The sequence below is a fragment of the Capsicum annuum genome, chromosome 7, assembly GCF_002878395.1.
Source record: "Capsicum annuum cultivar UCD-10X-F1 chromosome 7, UCD10Xv1.1, whole genome shotgun sequence".
In the NCBI taxonomy this organism is placed as follows: Eukaryota; Viridiplantae; Streptophyta; class Magnoliopsida; order Solanales; family Solanaceae; genus Capsicum; species Capsicum annuum.
The window spans coordinates 35426550-35446341 of NC_061117.1; the positions used below are offsets into that span (position 1 = coordinate 35426550).

Here is a 19792-nt window from a genome sequence, read left to right on the forward strand (position 1 = left end):
ATTCTCTCAGGTTTAGTTGAGAAGTCTTGGTCATTCTTTTGCTTTAGGAAATTTCCAAGAAATTTCTGAGATGACCCCATCATGACTAAATTGAATGACATGCCAATTCATCTTTCTTTCCCCTTTTGCAGAAAAGGGTTAATGTTGTTTATGCAAATTAAACTTCAAGAGTTGATTTCTAATCTTAATTTATAAGATGTATTGGTCATGAATTGGGGGGGTTGTGCACTTTTCTGTCTTATGTTTGAGCTATATTCATTTTTATAATTAGTTAATTTTAGTCCTATTATGATTACATACACTCGAGAGTAATATTTTGATGTTAGAAACATGGGCTTTTATGGGTCAATTTTGTAGTCACATAAATTTGCTTTTAGAAATTTTCATCTTTAGACACAGGAGATTCCAAAAGGAACATTATATTCTCTTTTACTCACGAATGGAAGCCATTGAAGATCGTTTAGTTGGAACATTTTGATTAAAAGCCTCTTAAGTCTTCAATTAGGTAAATGGCCTCAAGTTATTTTTTATTGAGGGGGTGAACCTTTAATTAGATTGAAGAATTAATTATTAAAAAATAAAAATTATTGTTTTGTCCCCTATAGTCTATAATGATCAACCTTTTTCAAAGAAAAATTATTGTTTTGTCCCCTATAGTCTATAATGATCAACCTTTTTCTTTGTCAATGGAGGTCATTTCCCAGTATCTTATTGTTGTTTATTAACTCATTGTCGCTAGTCAACCTCCCGTTGGGTTCGAAATTGAGAGGGCGTCATGCGTAAGCTATTAGTTGTAATCTGCAAATCATAAAGACAATAACTCAGATGACAAAGAAAAACATACTAAAAAATATATTATTGATGTAATTTGGTCAAGTGACCTACATATTGAAAACTAATATAAAAAACATTAAAAATTATTGGGAGAAAATTTCCCCCTAAACGAGACTCTTTAAAGGATTACATTGTGGATGCTATTATGTCCAAAACCTTTCCTTCAAGAAAGAGGTTAGCCAAATGTGAAAAAATTTTATATTTTCCTTACAGGAAAAGTAAAAGTATTATATTTTCCTTAAAGGAAAAGTAAAAGTATTTATGGTTATTTTTATTTCCTTACAAGAAAAAGTAAAACTTAAAATTTGGTAAGAAAATTGGGACAAAAATCCTAACAAATCTCCCCTTTTTGGCTTGATTTTCTTCACTTAATCCGCCTTATTCAGATCTTTGGTCCTTGTGCTTCATATAGTCTTCATCACCATTGTTTGACATGTTTAAAAATGGAGTTTTTGGGTTAAAAGTATATGAGCCCTTTTCGGGTTAAAAATATTGGATCCCTTTGTAGGGTTAAAAGTGAGTTTTATTTTCAAATATGTAACACCAGAATTATTGAAAATATGTTTGACAATCGTCTCCGCATGTAGCTTTTGGACATATATCTTCATTATCATCAAATTTGTTGCAACTTTATTCAACAATTAGACCATCGAAATCATTGAACCGTGGGCTCTGATACTACTTGTTGGGTTCGAAATCGAGAGGGTGTCATGCGGAAGCTATTAGTTGCAAACCATAAAGATAATAACTCAGATGACAAAGAAAAACATATTAAAAAACATATTATTGATGTAATTTGATCAAGTGACCTACATATTGAAAACTAATATAAAAAACATTAAAAACTATTGGGAGAAAATCTCCCCCTAAACGAGACTTTTAAATGACTACATTGTGGATGCTATTATGTTATGGTATGAGAAAGGGATCTTCTATTTATAGATGTCCAAAACCTTTCCTCCAAGAAAGAGGTTAGCCAAATATGAAAAAGTTTTATATTTTCCTTTTAGGAAAAGTAAAAGTATTTATGGTTACTTTTATTTCCTTACAAGAAAAAGTAAAACTTAAAATTTGGTAAGAAAATCGGGGCAAAAATCCTAACAAATCTCCCCTCTTTGGCTTGATTTTCTTCACTTAATCCGCCTTCTTGAGATCTTTGGTCCTTGTGCTTCATATAGTCTTGACATGTTTAAAAATAAAGTTTTTGGGTTAAAAGTATATGAGCCCTTTTCGGGTTAAAAATATTGGATCCCTTTATAGGGTTAAAAGTGATCTTTATTGTTGCATGCAAATCAACCTCCTTCCTAGTCGATCGATGGAGGTCATTCTCTTAATTTCAAACGTACAAAAAAGGAGGGGGGAATGGAGATCATTACCTTAATTCAAGACTTGCGGTATAATTTCTTGGAAAAAGACAATTAATTCGGGAGTAAATCAAACGCAACAACAATATTAGATTAAGGTTGGGATTTCCCATCATTAATCTAGTCTTCCCTACGCATAATTAAACTTCAATTTTAATTCAACCAATATTATCCCATCATTATCAGTACTTTGTCCTGCAATTATATATGTTCCAACTAATTTTACTATATCTTGTTTTAGAGTAATTTGTGGTAATTAAGTTTCATGAATTGAGAAGGGGTACTTGAAACAAATTTTGGATTTCAGCAACAAAAAAAAGAAAAGATTTTGGAGCTATTATACTCTACACTAAATTATTTTATCTTGTTAGACAAAGGACTGATCATATTTAAAGTAGAGAGTTTTACATAATTTGCCATAAGAACAATAATTCATATATAAAATCATATAAACTTATGTTTGGAGGATCCTGTGGGAAATGAAATTTTATTAAATTTAAATCCGTACGAAATTCGAATTATGTTAAATTCAAAATAGATTAGTCCCAAATAAATATTGCGGATTAATATAATTGAATTAATTATTTAAATCCAAATATGTATGGATTTAAATAAAGTGCAATATTTATTGGGTTAGCCCATTGATTTGGGCTACAAATGATGAACACACTTTGCTAAGCCCAAAATATTCAAATCAAGTTCATCAAGATTCAAGATCAAGACCGCAATATTCAAGAACAAGCTCAAAAGCCCTTGAATTCAAGCATAAGTCAAGATCAAGTCCCTTAAATCAACAAATCAAGTTCAAATTCGAGATCAAGCTTTAAGAACTTGAATTGTATTTGAAAAGGCGAATCAGAGGATTCATAGAGATTGTAACACTCACATATTGAAATCAATAAATTGATTGTTGCGATATATTTTCTTGTCTCGGTTATTATTTTCGGTCTCGAAATTTTATTATCCAACAGATTCTGGTACGCCCAGTGGGACAATCTCTACCTCTCATCTTATCTTTTTCAATATCAATATTGAAGAACATCGAAATGACTTCCACGATGAAAGAACAACTAGCAAGCTTGGCTAAAGCAGTTGAATACTTAACAAATTGCGTGCAAGAATGAGATAATAAACTTGCAAGGTTAACAAATAATATGGAGAGCATGTATGAGAGAGAATCAAGTCAGACACCCATCAAGTTTCCTGAAATTCTAGAAAAAAGAGAGTCGTTCATAAGGCAAACAACAACGACCAAAGAGCTTCAAGTCTCTGCTGAAGGTTTGATTCCTATTGGTCAATTGAAAGACTTTATCATGGGAGCAATCAAAGACAAATTTGAGTTGTCATCCGTATTTTCGCTCATATATGCAAAGCCATATGCACAAAGGATTGATAACGTGAAGATGCCTGATGGATATTAACCTCCTAAGCTTCAACATTTTGATGGAAAAGGTGACCCTAAACAACATATAACAGACTTTATTGAGACTTGGAATGATGCTTGAACATATGGTGATCATCTTGTCAAGCAGTTCGTATGATCTCTCAAAGAAAATGCCTTTGATTGGTACACCAACCTCGAACCTAGTTCTAGAGATAGTTGGGAACAATTGGAGCAAGAATTTCTTAATCGTTTCTATAGCACAAGACGTATCGTTAGTATGACTGAACTTACAAAGGCTCACCAAGATTAAGATGAGCCAATTGTTGACTTTATCAATAGATGGAGAAGTTTAAGCCTCAACTGTAAAGATCGCCTCAGTGAAACTTCTAGCAATGAAATGTGCATTCAAGGCATGAATTGGGGTCTTTGTTATATCTTGCAAGGATTAAAATCCAATACATTTGAAAAGTTGGTAACTCATACGCATGATATGGAATTAAGCATGGCTATAAGAGGAGATCAATGGATGCTTGTCTGTGAGCCTTACAAAGTTGAAGATATAGAAGACCTTTATAGTGGGGGAAAATTTACACCCGAAGATGAATTTGAAGAGACTATTTTTGTCTTAAGGCTCCTCAACGCATGAGCTTAAACTGCAAGTTACAAAACTCCTCAATGCACGAGTCTAAACTGCAAGGTAAAGTGATCCTCAACGCATGAGATCAAATTGCAAGTTACAAAACTTCTCAATGCATGCGCCTAAACTGCAAGTTAAAACGCTCCTCAATACATGAGCTTAACCTGCAATTTATAAAACTCCTCAAAGCACGAGTCTAAACTGGAAGTTAAATTGCTTTGGGAAGTATGGGCTTAAATACATGTCATGAAGATCTACAAATTTGAGTCAAATCTGCAAGTTGTAAAGCTCTTCAAATTTGAGCTAAAACTTTAAATCACTATTCAAATTCAAGCTAAATCTTGAAATCACAGTGCTCTTCAAACTTGAGCGAAGTCTTTATGCCACAAAGCTCATCAAATAATGAGCTAAATTTTAATTGTGAAGCTCTTTAAATTTGGTCAAAATTTTTAAGTCAAAATGCTCCTCGAAATAAGAGCCTAAACTGTATATCACCAATCTCTTTAAATTTGAGCTAAATGTTACAAAGCTCACCAAATTGTGAGCTAAATTTTTAAATCATAAAGGTCTTCAAATTTGAGCTAAGTATTCAAGTCAAAATGCTCCTCGAAATATGAGCCTAAACTATATATCATCAAGCTCTTCAAATTTGAGCTAAATGTTATAAAACTCTCCAAATTGCAAGCTAAATTTTCAAATCACAAAGCTCTTCAAATTTGAGCTAAGTATTCAAGTCAAAATGCTCCTTGAAACATGAGCCTAAACTGTATATCACCAAGCTCTTCAAATTTGAGCTAAGTATTCAAGTCAAAATGCTCCTTGAAATTCTAGCTTAACCTGTATAAAGCTAAGCTCTATAAATTCAAGCTAATTCTTCAAGTCTAATCACTTCTGACCCACAAAAGTATAAACTGTGTGCGGCTAAATAAAAGGGAAAGTCCGTTAGGTTGAAAACCTCAAAGAGGCGGCCTAGGCAAAAGTTAGGATGAAAAAAATACTCACCCAGAACTACGTTATGACTTGATCCTCTTATTGAGGTGCGTAGGCGCTTGGAATTTCATTCTGAGTTCAGTTGCATGAGTGTCAAAAAAAACATGTTCCTGCAGTATCCGCCATATGGATACCAAATATGAAAATATTCTAATTAAATCTTAGACTCACTCCAAGAATTGGTGGCTCAATGGGGGAAAACTCCAATGAAATATGAGCTTCGTTCACATAAGATAAAGTCTCCAAACTTTCTAAATTTAGAAGTTGAACCACTCAAAACGCCAAATTTGGGAGTGAAAGTTGACAATCCAAGTCTTTAAATCAAGGTCTCCAAAATTTTTGTGTCTTAAGGTGGGAAAGATTTGTCCCTTTGTACCTTAAAATGGTCTCTCACGGGTTTAACCTTAAAAGGATATCGAAATTTCAATAGCTTAAGGTGAACAAGATTTGTCCCTTTGCACCTTAAGATGGCCTCTCACGAGTTTATCCGTAAAAGAATATCAAAATTTCCATGCTTAAGGTGGACAAGATTTGTCCCTTTGCACCTTAAGCTGGCCTCTAATGGGTTTTTTCTTAAAAGTATATCAAAATTTTCATGTCTTAAGGCGGACAAGATTTGTCCCTTTGCACCTTAAGCTGGCCTCTCACGGGTTTATCCGTAAAAGGATATCAAAATTTTGATGCCTTAAGGTGAACAAGATTTGTCCCTTTGCACCTTAAGTTGGCCTCTAACGGTTTTATCCTTAAAAGGATATCAATATTTCCATGCCTTAAGACGGACAAGATTTATCCCTTTGCACCTTAAGCTGGCCTCTCATGGGTTTATCCTTAAAAGGATATCAAAATTTCTATGTCTTAAGGTGGATAAGATTTGTCCCTTTGCATCTTAAGCTGGCCTCTCACGAGTTTATTCCTAAAGGATATCAAAATTTTCATATCTTAAGGTGGACAAGATTTGTCCATTTGCACCTTAAGCTGGCCTGTAACAGGTTTATCCTTAAAAGTATATCAGTATTTCCATGCCTTAAGGCGGACAAGATTTATCCCTTTGCACCTTAAGCTGGCCTCTCACGGGTTTTTCCGTTAAAGGATATCAAAATTTTCATGCCTCAAGGTAGACAAGATTTGTCCCTTTGCACCTTAAGATGGCCTCTAACGGGCTTATCCTTAAAAGGATATCAAAATTTTCATGCCTTAAGATGGAAAATATTTGTCCCTTTGTACCTTAAGCTGGCCTGTCACGGGTTTATCCTTAAAAGGATATCAAAATTTTCATGTCTTAAGGTGAACAAGATTTGTCCCTTTGCATTTTAAGCTGACCTCTCACGGGTTTATCCATAAAAGGATATCGAAATTTTCATACCTTAAGGTGGACAAGATTTGTCCTTTTGCACCTTAAGCTGGCCTCTAACGAGTTTATCCTTTAAGGGATATCAAAATTTTCATGTCTTAAAGCGGACAAGATTTGTCCTTTTGCACCTTAAGATGACCATTGAAATGAGCCCATGCATAAAGAATACCATTGCATAAGTTCATCTGTGAAAGGGCCCATAATTAAAGAATACTATTGCATAAGTGCATTGGTAAAAAGGTTCATACTTAGAGAAGACCATCGCATAAATACATCGATGAAAGGGCCCATACTTAAAGAAAACCATTCCGTCTTCAAGAAAAATCTTTCGGTCTTAAGGTGACGGAGGCAAAGTTAAACTCTCGCACCTTAAACCGGTGTCCACATCTTCAAGCAAAGTCTTTCGATCTTAAGGTGACGAAGGCGAAGTTAAACTCTCGCACCTTAAGCCGGTGTCCACCGTTTTCAAGCAAAGTCTTTCGATCTTAAGGTGACGGAGGCAAAGTTAAACTCTCGAACCTTAAGCCGGTGTCCACCATCTTCAAGCAAAATCTTTCGATCTTAAGGTGACGAAGTCGAAGTTAAACTCTCGCACCTTAAGCTGACCAATTGTTGCATGTTGCTATTTGTTTCAATTCTCCAAAAACAAAAACAAAAGAATAAAGAGAGAGAACAAAGAAAAGAAAAGAAAAGAAGTTGGTGAAGGTCAAGAAGAAAGAGAAAGAAAGTACCTCGTTACTAATACCAGCAAATTAACTTCAAAGCAATCCGTGAAAGAAGTTGCAAAACTAATGTTAAGAGAATGAGAGGCATCCTCCTATTTATAGGCAAAGAGGGGCGACACCCACATCCTAATTTGATAGGATTCAATGCAACAGTTCGAGTCCAAAAAGAACTGAATAATTGACCACTAATCTAATTAGTGTCAAAGACGGCTACGAGTGCACAATTTTCTACTTAAATATGATCAACTGGTGAAAGAAAAAGGAAAGGAGACTGCTAAGCAGTGATGTTTAAATCATGAAGATTGTATTTGCTAAAAATATAAAGGAGACATTAAAATGATAAATAATTATCATTGTTACTTGAAACCACAACTTGTACTGCATGCTATCCTAGACATGGCACGATTCACATGCATGCAGTAAAGGTCATTGATCCCAATTTAATTATAAATGAATACTTAAGTCTACTCTTCGAAAAAAAATAAAATGTCTCGACAAGTCTTGAAGTAAGGGCATTTATGGGCAATGAAATTTTATTAAATTTAAATTCATATGAAATTCGAATTATGTTAAATTCAAAATAGATTAGTCCCAAATAAATATTGCGGATTAATATAATTGAATCAATTATTTAAATCCAAATATGTATGGATTTAAATAAAGTGCAATATTTATTGGGCTAACCCATTGATTTGGGCTACAAATGATGAGCCCATTTTGCTAAGCTCAAAATATTGTCATATTCTAGAGGCCCAAAGGAGTGTCACTTGTCAAATGACGTGGAATGTCAAGTCAAGTGAAGGAGTCAATAGAACTATGCCACATGTCAAAATGATGCAGCAGACCTAGTGAAATAAAAAACCCATAAAAGATGCCACATCACGTGAATTTGACTGGTCAAAGAAAGTCCATCCTCATCATGACTCTTTCCTTTCTACAACTATAAATAGGGGTCTCATAATTCAGAAGAAAGACCCCAAAGCTCTAACAAGAAGTAAGAGAAAGCTCTTAGATAAAACGCCGCAATTTCTCTACAAAGCTCAAGTATTCAAATCAAGTTCATCAAGATTCAAGATCAAGACCGGAATATTCAAGAACAAGCTCAAAAGCCCTTGAATTCAAGCATAAGTCAAGACCAAGTCCCTCAAATCAACAAATCAAGTTCAAATTTGAGATCAAGCTTTAAGCCCTTGAATTTATATTTGAAAAGGCGAATCAGAGTATTCATAGAGATTGTACTACTAACATATTGAAATCAATAAATTAATTATTGCGATATATTTTCTTGTCTCGATTATTATTTTCGTTCTCGAAATTTTATTGTCCAACAGATCCAAAAGGTTATTAGACTTTGATCACCACCAAGGGATGTGGTTGTTAATACTAATGCCTCAAAAATTGGAGATCATTAGCTGTAGTTGCTACTGTGATTCAAAATACATATTTAAAGTTGGATAGCAAAATAAGGCTGGAATCTTGCAAAATTTAATTTATTACCGTAACTGATCTTTAGACTATAAATGTTAGAGATTATGATAGATTATTTTTCTCCTTTAATTAAGCATTTTCAGTTATGATATTATGTATAAATGTGGCAATGATCATTTCAATAAGCAATAAAAAATATAATCAAGCTTTCTGCTCCTTCTCTTATAAATTCAAGTTTTGTTTTTGTTTCTCTTTTACAGATTAAGTTTTATTTTTTCCCAAAAAATTGGTATCAGTGCATTGCCATCTTGAGGGACCTGTGAGAAGAGAGTAAGTCAAAAAATACAAGTTCTTTCTATATAACCATTCTTTAAACTGTTATCTTAAATAGTTTATAGAAAATGAATTCTGAAACAAGCTTTCTAACTCCACCTGTCTTCAATGTAAGAATTATCAAATTTGAGCAATTAGAATGACAGTTCATCTTGAGACACTGATCTATGGGAAGAAGTAGAAGAGGACTATGAAGTAACTCTTCTTGTAGATAATCTAATAGTGAATCAAATGAAACATCACAAAGAGAGAAAGACAAGGAAAGCCAAAGCCAAAGCATGCCTTTTCTCTGCGGTATCTTCTTCAATTCTTACTAGAATTATGCAAATGAAGTTCGTGCAGAAATTTGGGAGTATCTCAAAAAGTAATACCAAGGAAATGAAAGAATTCAGAATATGTAAGTGATGAATCTGATTCGAAAATTTAAAATGAAGAGAATGAAAGAACCAGAAACTATAAAAGATTATGCAGATCAACTACTCGACTTAGCCAACAAAGTGAGATTGTTTGGTAAGGATTTTATTTATGAAAGAATTATTCAAAAAATTCTTGTCACACTTCTTGAGAAATATGAAGCCACAATCTCTTCTTTAGAAAATTCTAAGGATATGTCAAGCATTACCTTGGCAAAACTTATTAAAGCTTTGCAGGAATTAGAGCAAAGGAGAATAATAAGGAAAGAAGGTTCTGTTGAAGGTGTTTCTCAAGATAAATCATAAAATGAGTCATACAAGGGAAAGAAAAAGAACCAAAAGCAAAGGCAAGACAATAATTACAATAATCAGGGGAAGTAATCCACCTTGCCCTCATTGCAAAAAGACAAATCACTCTCAACAGAAATGTTGGTGAAGACCAGATATCAAGTGTAACAAATATGGTCAACTGGGCCATGTGGAGAGAGTATGCAAGTCACAAACGCAACAAGAAGAAGCCAAGGTTGCTGTAAATCAATATGAAAAAGAGCAGTTGTTTGTAACAACTTCTTTTGCTAGCAAAAACACTTCTGAAAATTGGTTAATTGATAGCGGATGCACAAATCATATGACCAGTGATCAAGAGCTCTTTAAAGAACTAGATAAATTTGTTATTTCCAAAGTCAAAATTGGAAATGGAGAATATCTTGACGCAAAAGGCAAAGGAACAATTGCAATTCAAAGCCCTGTAGGTTTGAAACTTATAGCTGATGTTTTCTTTGTTCTCGACCTTGATCAAAACCTCTTAAGTATTGGGCAGCTACTTGAAAATGGTTTCAAAGTGTTGTTTGAAGAAAAAAACATGTGTCATGAAGGATCCCGATAATAAGGAGTTGTTCAAGGTCAAGATGAGAGGAATATTATTTTTCTTAAATCTATTGGATGAGGAGCAAGCAATAGTTGTGAGGTTGGAAAATGATTTCGAGTTATGGCATAAAAGACTCAAAAATTATCATCATGATGTCGTACTCTTCATGAAAGAAAATCAACTAGCAGAAGGTCTCCCGATCCTTGAGAAAAATTTGCTTGCTTGTGAAGCTTGTCGGTATGAGAAGCAAACAAGGCTTTCTTTTCAGAATTCATCATAGAGGCCAAAGAATAAGCTGCAACTTGTTCACACAGATGTAGGAGGACCTCAAAAAAGACCATCTTTAAAGGGTACTTTTGTAAAAAATCAGAGTGGTTGCAGAATTCAAGACATAAGAACAGATAATGGAATCGAGTATACTTCAGAAAAGTTCAATAACTTTTGTAATGAAGCAGGAATCGAGCATCAGCTAACGACACCTTATATTCCTCAATAAAAAAGAGTAGTGAAAAGAAAAAATAGGACGCTAATGGAGATGACAAGGTGTTTGCTTCATGAGAAAGAGCTGCCAAAGAAATTTTGGGTTGAAGCTACCAATACCGCAGAATTTCTGCTAAATAAATTGCCAACTAAGGCTCTGCAAAAGAAGACACCATTTAAGGCTTGGTTTGGTTACAAACCTTTGCTAACAAATCTGAAAATATTTAGTTGTCTTTATTTTTCTTATGCACCTCAAGGTACTCTTTTAGTTTTGGTTCTGGAATATTCTCTTGGTGTTAAAAAAAAAGCAAGATGTTGTGGCTCAATCTATAGTTAAAGCAGAATACATTGCAGCTACTTTAGCTGTGAATCATGCCTTTTGGATTCTGAAATTACTGGCAGATTTGTACATGGAACAAAAGAATAGTACCGAAATCCTTGTGGATAATGAAGCTGCAATTTTAATTGCACATAATCCTGTTTCTCGTGGAAAGACAAAACATTTCAAGATCAAGCTTTATTTCTTAAGGGAGGTGGAAAAGAATGGAGACATAAACATGGTGCACTGCAGAATTGATTTCCAGAATATTGATATTTTAACTAAGTCTTTACCTGGAGCAAGATTCGAGTTTCTCAGAGAAAGACTTGGTGTTACTGCTCTTGAGTCAAGGAGGAGTGTTAATAGTAATGTCTCAAAAGCTGGAGATTATTAGATGTAGTTGCCGCTGTGATTCAAAATACAGCTTTAAAGTAGGATAGCAAAATAAGATTGCAATCTTGTAGAATTTAATTTATTACCGTTACTGATCTTCAGGCTATAAATGTTAGAGATTATGATATCTTATTTTACTCCTTTAATTAAGCGTTTTCAGTTATAATATTATGTATAAATGTGAAAGTGATTATTTCAATAAGCAATAAAAAATATAACCAAGCTTTCTGCTCTTTCTCTTCTAAATTCAAGTTCTGTTTTTGTTTCTCTTTTACAGATTAAGTTCTGTTTTTTTCCAACAGTAGTGGAAATGGTAATCTAATTATCCATTCTTAATCACAGATTTTATGTCCACGTCTTAAAATGGAGAAACTATAATAAAGAGCATTTTTTATATTGTGATCTTACACGACATGAATATGAATCAATCGGATGATAATTTCATATACTAAATGGAAACACACATCCTAATTATTAGATAGTAACCCGATCTCTATTCACTATATGTTCAAAACGAATAGTTATATTTTTTTAATTCCTCTATATAACTTTTATTTTTGTATCGAACAGACTATAATTCAACACTATTATAAACTCTTGCTAAAATTTTGTATTTTTATTTTAAAAAATTAATTAATTTGTGTAAGCAAGCTATCTAAAACTCAATAAGAGAGGTTGCTCAGATGGTAAGTATCCTTCACCTCCATCCTAAATTATAAGTTTGAATTTTCAAAGGAACAAAAAGATAAGAACGCCTAGACCGAGCAAGAAAGATAAAACCTATCTAGAACTTAATTTACAAAAATAAAGTTTTCATTCAAACTTTATATTTGTCTTAAATATTTTTATATATATTTATACATATTTATAAATAATTGGAAGTGATAAAATTTTAAATTCTGATTCCATCTCTCGTAATCAAAATTCACTCAAATCAGTCCAAACACCACTATCCATCATTAAGCCAAAAAATAGTTTGGAAATTCTCTTGGTTAACATAAGTCTATGGCACACATGTTTAACAAAGAGGAAGTTCCGGTTTAGATTTGCATTGTGAAAAGATTGATTTGTTTCCAAGAAAAACATACGATGATGAGGATGCATATGAGTGGGGGTTTATTATAGTGACTTCCACCGTCCATTCCCATTTTATATCTTTCTTGTCTGCTAAACTTAGTCGTGTTTTGTGTGGAGGAAAATATTTTTAATTTTTTTTTTTTATATTTGGTTAATCAAAGTTTTTAGAATTTTCTTTTTAGAAAAATAAATTTATTAAAAATGAGAAAAATGATTTTTCTCGAAGAAATAGAAAAAATAAACTCCAAAAATAACATTTCACATTAGTTGTTATATCTCATCTTCCCCATATCTTCATGATTATATCTTCGCCTTCCATAATATTTATCTAATTTATATACCAACATTTTTAAGATAATACTTTTAAATTTACACATCAAATACTCTCTCTTATGTATATATATGTACACACTAGTTTAGGTGTACGCACCTTGCGCGTGTATCTCACTTTGATGAGTTCAAATATTAAACTGAGTAGCATATTTGTTTAAATAATAGAAATAAATATAATAATTAAATTTAATATCTTTTGAGTATATAAAGATGGAGAATTTATCTATTTAGTCTAACCTTTACCAAAAATATTTTTTGAAAGTCAATCGACATTCATCTACTATTTGTAAATTGCAATAAAACAATGCAATGATAGAGACATCAAAATAATACAATTAATCTAATCCTTACACACAAAATTTTTCTCAAAGTCATCCGACACTCATTTACCACCTGTAAATAATAACAAAATAATACGATAATAGAGATATCAAAATAATACAATTAAACCTAACCTTTACATAAAAAAATTTCTTCAAAGTCGACCAATATTTATCTATCACCTGTAAACTGCAACAAAATAATACGATAAAAGTGATATAAAAATAATACAATTAAACTTAAATTTTACACACAAAAAATTCTCAAAGCAGATCGAGATTCATCTACGAACCGTAAACTATCACAAAATAACAAACTAATAGAGATATTACGATAATACAATTAAAGCTAACATTTACCTAAAAAGAAAAAATTCAAAGTCGACCCACATTCATCTAGCATCTGTAAATTAAAATAAAACAATAAGATAATAAAGATATCAAAACAATACAATTAAATCTATTTTTAACAAGAAATTGTTCAAAGTCAACCGACATTCTTCTACGACCTGTAAACTATAAAAAATAACAATATAATAGTGATCACAAAGCTTTAATTTTGATCCAACTAATTTTTATCTGAGCGAAAATTTTGACCCTAAATAATGATATATATATATATATATATATATATATATATATATATATACACACACACACATGTTGAATTCTATTATGCTGACAAAAATAGTGAACAAATTAAGGGTTTGAAAATCATGCATCTATCAATCTAGACATGCAGTCGAATCAAGTTAGATTAACATCAATCATATTCTCCCAATAAATAAATCGATTTGTTCTCTAGTTTAACGTATATCTCAATATTTATAGAAGTATTTTCTTAATAGAAAGGAAAATATTAATTAATTCTTCTACCATATATTTTAGGAGTTCATATATTTTAGGAAGTCTAATAGAAAGGAAAATATTGATTAATTCTTCTACAATATATTTTAGGAAGTCTAGTTAATATAATAAAGAATAATAAATTAATAAAATAATAAAAAAATAGTTTTGTTTAAAGAAGAATCTTTTTCAAATCATTTTTCTAAGAATTTTTATACTTTTAATATATTATAGATATAGATATATCACTTAATTTTGTAGGAAACATTTTCCATTGTATCTAGCACACACTTGAGTCTCAACATATCCCAAACCTTAGGCAGCTTTTGTAAATTAGTACACACATATTGGTGAACTTCTCTTTGGTTGAGTGGAGATACGTCATCGTGATAGTGTGTCTCGAGGCTCGTTCATATTAAACATTTTCAATTTAATTTTTTTTAAAAAAAAAAATTTGCTCAGATTCTCAAACACTATAGAGGATATTGTTGGGTTCAAAATCGAGAGGGCGTCATGCAAAAGTTTTTAGTTTGTAAATCATAAGATGATAAATCAGACAACAAAAATTAAAAGACATATTATTGATATGATTTGGCCAAACGGCCTACATATTTAAAATAAAATGTAACGACCTAAAAATTTGATGAAATATGTGAAATGTGTGATTTTGTGTGATTTGACTATTTTACCCCTCTCAGTAGTTGTATTATGGTATTTCTGAGATGTGGGAGTGGTTGACATGATTTTTGATCCATTTTGGTATCATTTATGCAATATTGTGGGTTTTTATGGCTTCGAGAGCCTTATTTTGGACTTATGTGGTTATATTTTGATCCGTGCGACGGATGACCGAACCAAATGCGCCAGCAGCTCCGGAATATCGATTTTAGGCTAGGTAGACCTTTGGTCCGGGACCTGGTTCACCCGAGCTCATTTCGACCTATTGGTCGGAAAGTTAAAAAAATTGAAAAGTTGGGTGTGGGACCCACTTTTAGTTGAAACGACCTCGTATGAAAAATCCGACTTCGCCAACAGATCCGAAATGTCGATTTTAGTGTGTTAGCATGTTTGGTATGATTTTACGGCTTTTAAATCTCATTTCGACTCTTGATTTGAAAAATTGTGATTTCAGGTCTCGGGGGTCAATTTTGTGAAAAATGAATTTTTTTGGAAAATCTTGTATTGCCATCGCGTCCGGAACGTCGAATTTAGTGTGGTTGCATAGTTCGTTTGCATAAATCGAACTCCGAACGAATCCCGGGCACCCCGTTGAAGTCCGGATTGAGTTTAAAAAAAAATAACTTTTTCTTTTGACAGTAGTGCAGAAAAATCTGCACTGATAAATAACCTTTTTTGACCTATTTTGCTTATTTTTCATCTTGCCTCTTGGGAGTTAAACCCTAAATAGTTTGGAAGTTTAAAAGTGAAGTTTGTGAGGGCTTGGAAAGCTAGATTAACATCTTTTTCTTAGTTTTATTACGGATAAAGGTAAAAATTCATCCTTTTCTTAGAAATTTCTTGATAAATTTCTCAAAACTCCAAAAATCTTAGGGCATGATTTTAAACCAAAATTTCATCCCTTTTCACTTGAATAATATTTTTATCTTATAATTACTAGTTTTTCATCAATTTAACCTTCAAAACAACTTCGATTCTTGATTTTGACCCGGATTTCAAGGATTTTACCCGATAAAGCTCAAAAATGGGTTTTCTTCGATTTGAACCCCGTTTTTCACTCGATTTAACTTGGGTTTTTAGCTGTAGGTTCCTAAAAATATGAGGAACATATTTTTGAAGTAAAGTTCCAATTTTGCCCTTCTTTTTTGAAAACCTATTTTGGGGGTCCGTTTTGACACCGAACCAAACGTAGTCATTATGGGTGTCGTTGGTTTTGTTTTGACAGGTAGATTTCATATTTGATGTTTTTAGTAGAGTTTGGGATTATTCATGAAAAGTAAGGTCGCGGGTTCAAGTGTAGCGGACCTGTTTCGGCTTTTGAAGTAGGTTATGGCTTAACTCTTCAGACTGGGATGAGTAGTAAATGATGGTACAAAATGCATGTTAAGGGTGGGAACTAATCATGAAAAATGGCTATCTACGTGTTGTGCCTGTGTGGAGGCCTATATGTGATGTAATTGTCGAAATTAAAATATTATGTGATATGTTTGACCGTGTGGGGTCCTATGTGACACTGATAGCCTTGAATACATGTGAGTAATTGTATTGTATTGTTTAATGTGGTACCATGGGTGTATTGTGATTATATTCATACTTTACTGGCATATGAGATAGTGGAATTCATTGATGAAATGGAAATAACGAGTGAATATTGGCTCATGTGGTTGTGGAAATGTATCATTGTGGTTGGTTGTGGAAATATATCATGTGTTTGGTTGTGGAAATACTTATTGTGATTGGTTGTGAGCATTACATCTTCATATCATATTCATTCATGAAACATTGGTACCACCATGGCAACATCTGAGAAACACTGACAACACCTTTTTAAAAATATTGTAACACCTTATAAAATCCTTTCTGAGGGATGTGCTGGAAAGGAGATATGAGATATGTGGATTGTATATGGGTTGACGAACCCCCCATAGGTCCTACGTCGAAAAGCTTTGGCTCTGTAGGTGTATATGTGGATTGTGCAACGATTTCGGAGGTTATGCGACAATCTCGTGCATCATCATCATTATCATATACATTGCACTTACTTAATTGTGTTTATGTTGTGTTGTATTGCCTTATTGACTTGTCATCTATGTATTTGTCTTACCTTTCTTTACTTTATTTGAATATTTTGTATCTACATATTCTCTCTTGCTCTATTTTATATGTGACATAATCTATAATTGTGTTCTATATCTTGATGTGTTTTTGCAATATATGTGAGATATATTAGAATTGTTAGTGTAAGCGGTGTGGGCTACCGTTGTGGGACATTTTCTGATTGCAGGTGATGTGACCTTAGTGTATATTTTGTATGTCTTATTTACTACTTTGCTTAGTCGGCCTATGATACCTACTGAGTACAAGTGGATCGTACTCATGCCTGTTGCGCTCTTTCGGTGCAGGTCCTAGCTCGAATGTGCCTCAACTTACTTGATTCGGGCATTGTTGGAGCTTCCAAGGTAGCGGTTGGACATTCATGCATCCGAAGTTCACCTCTATCTTTCTATTCTAGTTATGTATTTATTAGTGTTCGGAGACAGTTATTATTACTTTATAGTTATTTTTTCGATGTATTTGACTCTTGAATTGTATTAGTAGTTCTTACACTATTGACACCTGATTTTGGGCATGATTGGTGTTTTGGATAAGTTCTTTCTTCATTGTTATGATTATTTATATGGTTCGGCTTCATTCTAGAAGACTTACCTTGGGTAAATCTGTCTTTTTCTCTATTTGTATCAGTTTGGGTGATAGGCTTACTTGTCAAGGTACGCCGCGACAAGTGCCATCATGACCCTCGTTTTTGGGTCGTGACAAATTGGTATCAGAGCAGCCAGGTTTCATTGGTCTCAACAGTGTAAGAACGGAATGTCTAATAGAGTCTCGCGAATCGGTACGTAGACGTCCGTATCTATCTTCGAGAGGCTATAGGATGTTTCTAGGAAAATTCCCTCATTTCATTCTTTATCATGCGAAATTCTTTCATACCCTATATTCTGAGTTGTGTCTCACTCTTTCTGCGCGAATGGAGTTACTTATACCTCTTATCAGTTGAGAGATGCAGCGAAAGATTATTGGATATCATTTGTTGGTTGTAGGCTTGTTAATGCTCCTGAGTTGTCATGGGATTAGTTTGTTGATGACTTTCTGGAGAGATTTGTGCCTTTTAGTTTGAGAGATCATATGTGGGACGATTTTGATAATTTGGAGCGGTGCTTCATGACAGTTTTTGAGTATAAGGCATGCTTCCATACCCTGTCTTGATATTTCTAAGATAGCATTTCCACCAAGTTTGAGAAGATTCAAAAGTGTGTGAAGGGTTGGATTGTCTTCCTTCTGTTGGCTACATTTCATATAGTTGTGTTTGGGGCTTCTTTTTAGAGTATTGTGGATCATGCTAAGATGACAGAGGATATTCTTAGTGCATCTCAGGGAGGCGCCAAGAAGGCGCGATATTTTGGTGAATTCAGGAGTCAGACCTCTCGAGGCAGAACTTTTAGAGGTTCTCGTGGATATTATGGTAGACCAGTACAGGCAACATTACAGAGTTCAGGTGGTGGACCTTCTAGTCCAGCAATTCAGGGTGGTTGTTCAGGCCCAGTTATACCTTCTCCTATTGAGACTAGTCGCAGAGGTTTTTATGTGTGTGATGAGATTGACCATGTGGCCAAGGACTGTTCTCGCTGCGTGTTTAGAGATAACCTTATTTCAGCTGTGAGAGGTAGGTGTTCTACCAAAGGTGCTAGAGGTAGAGATGGTAGAGCCCGTGTTGGTGGTTATGAGGCCACTCATCCAGATGGTAGTCATGGATAGTGCTACGCTATATCAGTCATATTTGAGGCGGACGCTTCAGATGTTGTGATCGCAAGTACCGTTTCGTTTGTTTTAGACCTACATGTTATTATTTGATCCTGGATTGACTTTCTTCTACGTGTCTGTATATTTTTTTTCGGGTTTTGATTATGTTAGGGAGACTCTTGCCATGCCTATTCGTGTATCTACCTCGGTAGGTGATTCTTTAGTGGTGGATCGGGTGTACCGATCTTGTGTTGTGATTTTTGTCGGACGTGAAACTTTGGTAGACTTGCTTATGTTAGATATGGTCAATTTTGATGTTATTTTGGATATGGATTGTTTGGCTCATTATCATGTTGTCTTAGATTGTTTTACTAGGACTGTGACTTTAGCTTTAGTTGGTGTGACAAGGATAGCTTGGAAAGGGTACACTTAATTCGGGTCCTAAAAGGGTTATATCTTATGTTCAGGTTCATAAATTGGTTGAGAAGGGATGTTTATCTTACTTGGCCCATATTCATGACACAAGTGTTGTTTCGCCTCCTTTCTTGGATTCTGTTCGTGTTGTCCGTGAGTTTATGGAGATGTTTCCTCAGACTTTCCTAGTATGCCTTCGAATTGAGATATTGATTTTATTATTGATGTTGAGTCGGGAATCGATCCCATTTCTATTCCTCCTTATAGGATGGCCCCAATAGAGTTGAAAGGAACTAAAGAATCAGTTATATGAGTTGTTGGATAAGGGATTTATTCGACCTAGTGTTTCACCTTGGGGTGCGTCTGTCTTGTATGTAAAGAGAAAGGATGGGTCTATACAGATATGTATTGATTATCGGCAGTTGAACAAGGTGATGGTCAAGAATAAGTATCCTCTTCATCGCATTGATGATTTGTTTGATCAGTTTCAGGGCATTGTAGTGTTTTTGAAGATTGAATTGTGGTTCGGTTATCATCCAGTTAAGGATTAGGGCTTTGGATATTTTGAAAATAGTTTTTAGGACTCGATATGGTCATTATAAGTTCTTGGTCATGTCTTTTGGGTTGACCAATTCCCCTGCTTCGTTCATGGAGTTGATGAATAAGTGTTTCGACCATATATTAGCTCCTTTATTATGGTATTTATAGATGATATCTTGGTTTATTCCAAAAGTGAGGTTGAGCAAGAAGAGCATTTGTGGATTGTGCTTTAGAGATTGAGGGATGAGAAGTATGCTATGTTCTCTA

The 19792-nt window shown here is 33.7% G+C and overlaps 1 protein-coding gene across 1 annotated transcript; it reads left to right on the plus strand.

Moving 5' to 3' along the window:
• Positions 1-9474: 9474 nt before the first annotated feature.
• LOC107876422 lies at positions 9475-10345 on the plus strand. Its single transcript, XM_016723350.1, has 2 exons — positions 9475-9742; positions 9903-10345. Exons 1-2 carry the CDS (start codon positions 9475-9477, stop codon positions 10343-10345), a joined length of 711 nt encoding a protein of 236 aa, XP_016578836.1.
• Positions 10346-19792: the final 9447 nt, after the last annotated feature.